At 41.7% G+C, this 10,591-nt stretch overlaps 1 protein-coding gene across 1 annotated transcript; it reads right to left on the minus strand.

Moving 5' to 3' along the window:
- Positions 1 to 7,606: 7,606 nt before the first annotated feature.
- LOC140223436 (uncharacterized) lies at positions 7,607 to 8,962 on the minus strand. The gene is made up of 2 exons (XM_072295278.1): positions 8,149 to 8,962; positions 7,607 to 8,061 (listed from the first exon to the last, which is right to left on the minus strand). The coding sequence occupies exons 1-2, from the start codon at positions 8,903 to 8,905 to the stop codon at positions 7,607 to 7,609; spliced, it is 1,212 nt and encodes a 403-aa protein (XP_072151379.1). The 5' UTR covers positions 8,906 to 8,962.
- Between the last annotated feature and the right edge of the window lie 1,629 nt (positions 8,963 to 10,591).

The following is a 10,591-nucleotide window of genomic DNA, read 5'->3' on the forward strand; positions in this document are numbered from 1 at the left end:
TCGGTCAGCAGGGCGTCAGGCGGCAGCGGTCTCCCTGCGCTCGCGCACGCGAACCGCTCCTGCGCCAGGCGAGCCAGGCCAGCCTCTTCGTCTCGCGGGCCAGGCGAGTGGTGAATCGAGCGGCCCAGCACCAGAGGCGAGGCGGCCCGGCTGCCAGCCCAGCAGCAGCACGCGCTGTGCACGCGGCAGGCCGAGCGGGCCACCAGCGGGGAGCAGCCCAGCTGCAGGAGACTGGGAGGCAACACTAGACAGCACAACGCCAGCTTCACCTGTGCTCTTCTCGAGTTTTTCATCTCGTCCAGGTAAGCTACTCAAGTCAGGGGGTGTTGTTGGTTTCTTTAATCCCTCCTAAAATTCCTATTTAGATACTAATTAGAAGTATTAAATATAAACTAATTGTAAAACTAATTGCACAGATAAAGACTAATTTGCGAGACGAATCTATTAAACCTAATTAATTCATGATTTGACAATATGATACTACAGTAAACATGTGCTAATGATGGATTAATTAGGCTTAATAAATTCATCTCGTGAATTAGCCTCCATCTGTGTAATTAGTTTTATAATTATCTCATATTTAATCCTCCTAATTAGCCTCCGAATATTTGATGTGACATGAATTTTAGTCCGAACTAAAGATCCAAACACCCGCTTATGCAGCGTGTCCCTTTCAGACTACAGGAATCAATCATTGTCTTGGTTTATTTAATCTATCTAGCAATCACAAGTTTTGGCATTTGTAGTTCAGACCGTTTATTCATTGCTGTACTTGTGTGCTAGTCATTTTTACATGCAAGCTATGTGCTAAATTTTAGCACCTGTCACATCAGATGTTTGGACACTAATTAGGAGTATTAAACATAGTCTAATTACAAAACTAATTGCACAACCCCTAGGCTAAATCGCGAGACGAATCTATTAAGTCTAATTAGTCCATGATTTGACAATGTGGTGCTACAGTAACCATTCGCTAATGATGGATTAATTAGGCTTAATAGATTCATCTCGCGATTTAGCCTAGGGGTTGTGCAATTAGTTTTATAATTAGGCTATGTTTAATACTCTTAATTAGTGTCCAAACATCCGATATGACAGGTGCTAAAATTTAGCACCTGCTATCCAAACACCCCATCTCTACTTTGCTCCGCAGCTAGATGCTTATTTATTTGAATGATCAGGTAGCTCTTTCTTGCATGTCGTGTGGTCTGGTTGTATGAACAAGTAATTAAATCTTTCTCTTGATCTTGCATGTGTGGCCCGTGATTAGGTTATTCTAGCTCTATTGGGCAAGATTGCACTTCAGAAACAAATCAGTGTGCATGCAAGCTTTTCGATGCCTCATTTTGTTTTACTTCCGCTATGCTTTGAGTGTTTCTTATCGTTGCTAGGGTGAGCTTGTCACGAGTTGACTTATGTCATCTTGACGATTAGAAGCGAGGTATGTTTGGGGTAGCAATCGGGATATAGGCCTTGTTCTTGGAGAGAATTTTTAAAGGCTCCTATTCACCTTCCTTCTGGTCGCCCGTCCTGTTCCTTCACCTATACTTCTCAAGTGAAGCGATTGAGGAAAGGTGGATAGATCTGCTAATTAGATGAGTGCTGAGCTGGGTGAAGGACTTCTCTCCCAGTAACATGATGCCTTCAGAAATCGAAGAGATTAAGCATGATAGAAAAGTTGTTCTCTTTTTGATGTAACTGGATAGCTTTTGCTTTCGGCTTGGCTCAGTTATGTTCTGTGACTGACAGCTGGTGTCCCCATCGTTAAACCTTGTGACAATTGCTTCCAAAGAAAAGCACATGCCATGCTCTCATTGTTGATGGTAAGCATCTTGAGCATGTCTTATGCTGTATTGGTGAAAGAGTATCGGTAACAAGTCTCTCAAAATAGTAAACTGACTGTGGAGACTAGAATACGTGGAGATGTCCAACACCGATACAATTTGATCTCGTAAAAATCTGCGGTGGGCAGTGATCACGCTAGATATCCAAGTGCCATAAAGTGAAAATCACCAATACATGCAAGCATGCCCAGGCATATTATGGCAGATGACTCAGCAGTGGCCTTAGTAGGCTAAGATAAGAGGTACTCCTAATAGAGTACCACCAGCTCCTTTGCTTCATCAACCATCCCTGCTCCAGTGCTTCTTGAAGCCCAAACTCAAACCAAGAATTGATGCACGCATCAAGAATACGCGGTTGGTTGCTGCGGCGAATTTCTTCTCTATTTCGATGTGCATGATTGAGTTGAAATTTGACCACCCCCCTTTTTGTCTCTAACAAGCTGAGGTATAGTGTTGTAGTCCACCCTGGTGCCTTCCATTCCTAGAGAGGATGATACACTACTAGGAAAAACGTCATTACTACCGGTTGAGAACCCCCTTTAGCCAACCCCCTTTAGTACCTAGTTCGGTACTAAAGGGAGGCCTTTAGTACTGGTTGAAAGAAACGGTACTAAAGGGCTATTAAAAAATAAAAAATGAAATTCCTCACCGGCCCTCCGCCCGCCGCCACTCTCGCCTCGGCCCGCCGCCCACCCCCGCCTGCCGCCCTCCGCCCTCCTTTGCCCGCCACCCTCCGCCCTCCACTGCCCGCCGCCCTCCACCGCCCGCCGCCCTCCGCCCTCCACCGCCCGCGGCCGTCGCTCCCACCGCCCCCACTCGCCCGCCGTCGCTCCCGTCTCCCCCTCCCTCCCGCTCCCGCCGCCCCCCGCCCGCCCGCCGCCACTCCCGCCACCCCCTCCCTCCCGCTCCCACCGCCCCCGCCCACCCGTCCGCCCACCGCCGCTCCCGCTACCCCCCTCCCTCCCGCTCCCATTGCCCCCGCCCGCCTGTCCACCCACCGCCCCCCCCACCCGCCCACCTCACCTCGCCCCGCCGCTGCTCCTCACTGCCAGTGAGGGGCGAGCGGAGGAGGGAGGGGAGGGGAGGCAGGGTGCTGAGGGAGGGAGGGAGAGAGAGAGAGAGAGAGAGAGAGAGAGAGAGAGAGCTAGGAGCGAGAGGAGAGGATGAGGGTGCTGAGGTAGAGGAAGGAGAGGATAAGGGGTGGACGGACGGATGGATAAAGGGCCTCCTGCTACCTTGCTTTTCTTATGGACGGGGGCAAGCGGGCGGATGGATTTAGTACCAGGTGGGAAGTCCACCCGGTACTAATGCTCACATTAGTACCGGGCCAAAATGCAACCGTACATGAGTCTCGGGGCGAATGCTCAGTTTTCAATTTCTTTCCCCTACTATAGCACGCTCGCTTCCCCTTCAGCGAAGAATGCTCCGGTAGCCCTAAGAAACTGAGATGATGTATGGCTCTCTTCCCGTCTACTACCAGCAGATATACATACTGGTAAAGCATCAGCAGCCACCACATCCTATTACTTGGTGGGTGACGGCGCATGTATATAATTTGAAAAGTAATGCCTCTAGTCACAACTAGAAACAATGGATATCAGTTACATATTTACTATAAATTAAGATCCTACATCCAGTTAAATCCTAGAAACATCCATCATTCAACCCCACATCTTGGCCCCGCGATACATGGGGTCTCATAAAGAGACCCATGATCCGACTTAAGCCTTGATATATATTTTTCACCACACACGGAACACAAGCTTGGGGTACTAATTAGTGTGGCATATAATAATGGATACCATGAATCTTATCTCCCATTGTTCAATTTAGCAATAATGAAGCTCCGCATCACTTGTTAAATATATCAATAGCGATATTTTTAGTTGCCAAAGCAAAATATTATCCGCAATTTAGCCTCTTTGGTGTACATTATGCTTTTTAAAATGCGTGCACCTATGTAAGTTTCTCTATAGGAAAATTATTACTACAACCAAATATATAAAGAAAAATATTACTCTACTATGACGAATTATATAAAATATGTGTATGTATAAATTAACTAAGGGTCCTTCGATAAGTACTGGCTTCTTTAGAATCATGTAAGAAATAAAATTAGGACAGTAAGAAAGCTCTAATATAAAACTCAAAAAATAAGTTAATTTGTAGAATTCATAATTGAACTTCACAAGATTCCTCAATTCCTTTTCACCAACCATTAAATGTTACAGTCATTTTAAAAAACCAACAAAATGACACTATACATTGAACGGCAAAAACAAAATGAAAATCCCCAATTAGGCAGAGCCATCTCTAGGCTGACATCAAACACACTTGCCCGGCTGCCCCCATACAAAAACACGGTAATGACGCTGACGCTTCATGATGAGACTTCTGACTGTTCAAGGCAGTCATGCACAATAGCGTTTACAATCACCTCCCAGTTTTACACAGTTTTAGGAGCAGGCTTACTGTACCATTCAATTGTTATAACGAGACTCTATAGTTTTACAACGTTATCCTTAAGAGAAATGCTTCATAAAATGTCACACCTTGAAATTTTTTGGATTTCAGGATGTAATTAAAAAGAATAATTAAATAATAATTTTTTCATAATTTTAAAAAAATTTCCAACATTTATTTTCTTGACAGGTAATTTAGTATAGGAAAACAATTAATTATTTTTAAATTAAATAAAATAGTTCTGTGTCTGTTGCATTAGTGTTTCATGAATGTAAAAGATTTTAAAAACGTACTTAGATACCGATTAGGTTTTTCTGAGAATTTTCCAGATTTTTTCAGATTTATTCTCATGTTACTAGAGCTTAATCTAATTTTTGGATGGTTCTACAAGTCTTTCCAGGTGCTCTAAGTATTTTATTTGGGTTCCTCGCATTCCAAACCATCTATAGTTTTTTTCTAAATTTTTTAGAGTTTTCGGAGTATTTTTTGTCATTTAATTGCAATTTTAGTATTTTCTGGAGTTATTTTCGAATCCGAAATTAATTCCTAAAATTAGAAAAATGAGGAAAATAAACCGAACTCCAACCTGGTCTATAAATACTTTACGGTGATCTCCTTGACGTTCTTTTTCTAATGTCGCAAAAAACCTCACGTCGTTTCGACAACCCTAGCTCCCGTAATTCAACGCCAAACATCTACATAGGTTAAACCTGGGTATGATCATTCCTTGTCAACCTGGGTTTTATCTTTGTGTTGGGTAGCTATGCTTGGCTGCTATACTTGGGTTATGGTGGTTCTAATGAACAATATGATGAATTTATTTTATTTATGCTATACCTGTGGTAAATCACAAAATCACAATATTTTAATTGGAACATGGAGCGACCACCCGAGAAAACAATGCAACCATAAGAATGACACGGCTCTGATCTTGGATAATTAATTAGAGACTCTAGTTTGAAGCGATCTTACTGAAAGGGCAAGAGGGACAGCGGTAGATAGGGTATAGCTCGGCCCTCAGACTGATCTGCTCTATGGTAGCTTCGCAGTCTTGAGAGAGGTTTATGCTCTGGTACTGATCCGGAAACCTTAGCGGGCTATTTCTTACTAGGGAATCTTTGTAAAAGCCGCGTAGCGTACCTATGCAGTCACACCTCGGTAGTGCGATGAGTGCCTGATCAGCACAGCATGGTTGGGTCTAAAGTTCTTCTTAACTTTTACGCGACTTATGGGTAAAGATATACAACCTCTGCAGAGTGTAAAACTGATATATTAGCCATACTCACGATCAAGAGCGGCATGTACCCTCACATGATTAATATACTTGAAGATAGAATTAAATCATAGTTATGCTTGTACCATATGCTTATGGTTTATGTTTGTGTTAATTGTGGGTTGCTATATACTTATAGCTTAGTAATCAGATGCTAATAAAATTGACCAACTAAAATTGCTTATCGCAGTAAATTAGTAAGCCTTTCCTTATTTAAGCCCTAAATTCATATTTTCCCCACACTTGTTGAGTACGACATGTGCTCACCCTTGCTATAACCATGTTGCTAAGAAGAAGAAGCTGCTATGAAGTTGTTGTGAAGATGATGCTGAATTTTAGGCGTACGCAAAATCCAGTCAATTGCCTATGAAGTTTGGAGCCTCCATTTCCAGGATTAAGCGTATATCTCTGATAGAGTCTTTTTCTTTACGTGATTCTGTTACTGTTATTCACCTGTGGTGTCAGTATTTGTATGAAACTAGATCTGGCATACATATATGTAGCACTTGGTTTTATTTTAAAACCGGGTGTGATTTTGTTTTAAAACCGGGAGTGACAATTATATTTACAGAGTTTGCGATTTATTATACCAATCATTCAAATAGTAATTACTTAGCAACCACGAGCTTGCTTGCATTGGTTGGGTCGCTGAAAATTGAAATGGGCTTCTCTTTTTTTTTACCCTTCATTAGTATGGGCAGGTCTTATTTTTGCATTTATACGGTGACCGGAGCCACATATCACATAGAGGAATAACCAACTGGGCCTAATTAATTATTAAAAAGTAGTAACAATTGACAAAAACAAGTAGACTATTTTATCTAGTTCTAAAAATAAGAGACACCAACTATTTTATCTTTTCATTTTTTCTATTTTTTATACCGATATTTCTAAAAGTGACAGTGTTTTCTGGATAAAGATTATACACATTTATATATGCTCAACATTTTCTAAATATGATTCAACAATCTGCAAAATAAACCAATATTTCAGATAAGCTAGTGTACCATTTTATATGAAAATATTGAAATGATATATTTAAAATGTTGAAGTAGTACCATGCTGCAGTAGTGAGTACAACATGAATATTTTTTTAATAAAATAATTAAAACTTGGATAACAAAATCCAAAATGGGTACAAGGTTGGAAAGAAAATGCATTTTAAGTTTGGGATTTAAGATAATTAATCACTCAGATCTCCTCCAATTAAATTGTGCCACATGTCATGCACAGGCTGGCTTGTTAGCTACCTCATCTCTCAGCCATCCATCTTCCCATAGCCTTATTCGGACTGGCTCTGCAGAGGGAGTCCGCAATGCTTATTCGGACCGAATTCAGTTTTTGACAAAGCTACTGAAAAAGGAAATCTGTTCATTCAGTTCATTTTTTTTTGGTTCTGCTTATAGACAAGTTACTGAAGAAGCATGCCATTTGGCACAGCATCTTCTTAATTAGAGGAAAAGCTGTTACAATTGGGGCTAGTTCGATGAGCTGCTAGCCTTGGCTAGAACACTTAGGTGCTGTTTGGATCCAAAGTTGATGGGCTAAAGTTTAGTCCCTAAATTTTAGCCCCTAAAATTTAGTCCTTGTGAGGTGTTAGCCCCTAAAATTTAGTCCTTGTGAGGTGTTTGGATCCAAGAGCTAAAAGGTAGTATTCCTTGAGCTAAAGACTGATTTGCCCTCATTTATTGATTGAAACCACATTCATATCTCAAATTAATCCATCCACATGCACATGCACATGCACATGCACATGCAGGTCTCAACACACAGGCGCATGCACGCCCAGGCCATCCTTCGGCCTGGCAATGCAAAGGCGCATGCACAGGCGCTGGTCTTGCAAAGGCACATGCACGCCCAGGCCATAGTCCGGCCATGCACAGGCGCTGGCCAGGAACAGGCTCCGGCCAGGAGGAACACGCTATTGTTCCTCCTGGATAGTGAATAGTATTTATTCGTACAATTACATCATCGTTCAAACATACAATTCAAAAACTCTACGACCAACTACAAGAAATAAAATACTCTACGTTCTATTATACAAACTTGAGGCTATTTGATCACGGAATGCATTCATATTTGTATCTTCGTCCCTTGTTTGAGTATTGTGCTGTTGGGGTTCAGAGGTTGATGCTTCATGAGGAACATAGTTCTCATCACGGTCACAACGAGCAAAGTCCTCATCCTCCATATGACTCTCTCTAATAAAGTTATGAAGTGCCATACATGCAACAATTATCTGACTTTGCTTTGGTATTGGATAACTAGGCACTTTCAATAAAATCCGCCACTTCATCTTAAGAACTCCAAATGACCTCTCCACACAATTCCTAAGAGATGAATGAGCGAAGTTAAAGGTCTCTTTCATACCTTTGGGCATAGGCCCCTGTCTGAACTCTGGAAGATGGTACTTGGTTCCCTTGTAAGGTGCAAGGTAACCAGGCCGATTGGGGTACCCAGAGTCCACTAGGTAGAACTTTCCTGCAAATACGAACATTCTTGTTACATACAAAAGCTACAAATGATGATGAACAACTTAGTAAATGTGCACATATAGGCATAACATACCAGGAGGGGGGTGTGGGAACATGTCTTTGTACTTGTCTGTTGCATCATTGAAAACCCTCATGTCATGTACTGAACCAGGCCAGCCCGCAAGAACAAACGTGAACCTCAAGTCAAAGTCACAGACCGCAAGCATATTCTGTGTAGTGAAGCCCTTTCGACAAAGATGTTGCACCACCTTGTTACTTGGCACGACAACTGGTATATGAGTGCCATCTATTGCACCTATACAATTGTTGAAGTGTGGAAAGAATCTAGGATTCTGTAACCTACGGTGCATTGATCTAAATTCAGGGCCGAGAGGCTTGATTATGTCAGCTGCTAGCTTTATGATACACTTCAAAACTTTGTCAAAATTATGATGAACTGTTTCTAATGATCTCTCTAATCTGTTCTCAGCTTGTCTGACTGACTGAGGTGCACCAACCATCCAAAGAAACATTCCTAATGCCTCTACTGAAGAGCTCTTTGATGTGGACTTTAGGCCATAAGATTGCACCAACAGATCATGCAGACGATCAAACAATTCTCTACTCATTCTAAACATGTTATAGCATTGCACCCTATCTGCTAGATTTCTCATCACCCAATCATGACCACTTTCAACCGTCTTTCTCTTCTTACTTTTATTAAAGTAGGTCTCATGATACATACCAAACAGCAGCAGGTCCTCTGTGAATTGCCTTTCATCGGCAATATCCTCCTCAATAATAAGCCTCAATATTTCATCCTCACTACAGTCACTGTCCTCATCATCCATCTCCTGCACATAATTAAAAAAATAAATCAGTGACAATATTGGTATACACAAAATGACAGAATTATAAATCAGTGACAAATCAGTGACAATATTGAACCACACAAAGTGACAGATTTATAATTCAGTGGCAATGTACAACAAAACAGTGGTAATATTCAAGCAGTGACATTTCATAATCACTCCAAACAGGTCAAATAAAGGCATTGCATCACAAACAGCATCACAAATATATTTGAAATGTTTCAGCAATTAGTACAGACATTTTAGTTCAACACAAAAGCATCACCACAAAGACATAGTCCTAATCTAGGTTGTGCTGCTTGCAATATCTTCTCAAGAAGGTCAGCCTTCCTTCAGCTGTGGACATTCTAATGAAGAACTGCCTCAAGGAGTCATTTAAGCAAATCTGAGACACAGCATAGTACTCAGGACTAGTTTCATCAACACCACACTCCAAAGCCAACTTCTGAGCCTCCTGAATCTTCATGTCCAACAGAGCCATCTTCTTGTCTTCCCTAAAAGTGAGGGATTCCTTGATGACCTGATTCCTTTCAGTTTGCTGCTTAGAAGAGAAACTAATGTAATCCTTCATCATCTTGACCATTGGGCTTTTGGTCTTCTTGTTTGGACTTGAAGCTGTTGATCTGGTACTACTGGTCCTCTTGCGGCTGCTTGTACTCATAGGACTATGGACATACTCAGGAGGTACCTCTTGCTCAGGCATCTGTTGCTCAGGATCTTCATGCTCTTCAGGCTCCTCAAGGTCCTCTGACTCTTCAGGTTCTTCATCATCTGCATTGGTGTATCCTGGCACAAAAGAGCTTGAACCATCCACAACTACACCATCAAATATACGCTCTAGCATTGGTAGGTACTCAGGAGGCCCATACATTATTTTCATCCATTCTGGATGTTTCTGCACATGTAGTAGTTGAAGTTAGTTTGGAATCAGATTGTTCCTTGCTAGCTGCACATGTGATATATCAACAAGTACCTTTGTTGCAGTCTCCCACCACTCCAAGGTTGCAGTAGGCCACCCATTTTCATCACGGCCTAAACCACTGTCGGAATGGATGTCTTTTATGAACTGGTACATTCCCTTGAGCTGCCTAATCCTATTAGATATCTGTTTCCTATCATGCCTCAGCCCTGAACCACAATAATATTTTTCTATGACAAGCTTGTACCCTCTTGCTGTCATACTACCTTTAATGTAGTTACCCAACTCAATTTGCTCAACAAGTAATTGACACAACAGGTTGTTATTCTGCTCTGTTGTCCAACTTCCCCTGTCCATTTTATTCTACCATATACATCACAAGAAAAATAACATCAGAACTCCAGTACACATGCATAATCTATCTCTTAAGTAATACACTAAGGTCGTTGTTAGTCTAGCAACAAAAATGTAGCTACAAATCCATATCCATCACTTGTTACCATCTAATTTGCATATATCCAACCCCTTATTGTACCTCTGTACCCCCCCCCAACCTATTTTTCTGTCTCTGTCACACACACACACACAGCTTATGCATAGGCGCTGGCAACCTCCTACTCCATCAACTTCAAGTGATGGCTAACATGCATCAGAAGCACAAGCATTTCATTGTAATATAACAACAGTTGACCACCCATTCACAACTCTGAGATCATGTGTTTAGAACTCATACCTGACGGCTTGGA

Source organism: Setaria viridis, chromosome 7 (assembly GCF_005286985.2).
Source record: "Setaria viridis chromosome 7, Setaria_viridis_v4.0, whole genome shotgun sequence".
NCBI lineage: Eukaryota > Viridiplantae > Streptophyta > Magnoliopsida > Poales > Poaceae > Setaria > Setaria viridis.

Coding starts and splice junctions, on each gene's coding strand:
- LOC140223436 (XM_072295278.1), bottom strand. CDS start 8,905: ATGGATGATGAGGACAGTGACTGTAGTGAGGATGAAATATTGAGGCTT. Junction 8,062..8,148: donor GTTCCCACACCCCCCTCCTG/GTATGTTATGCC, acceptor TCGTATTTGCAG/GAAAGTTCTACCTAGTGGAC.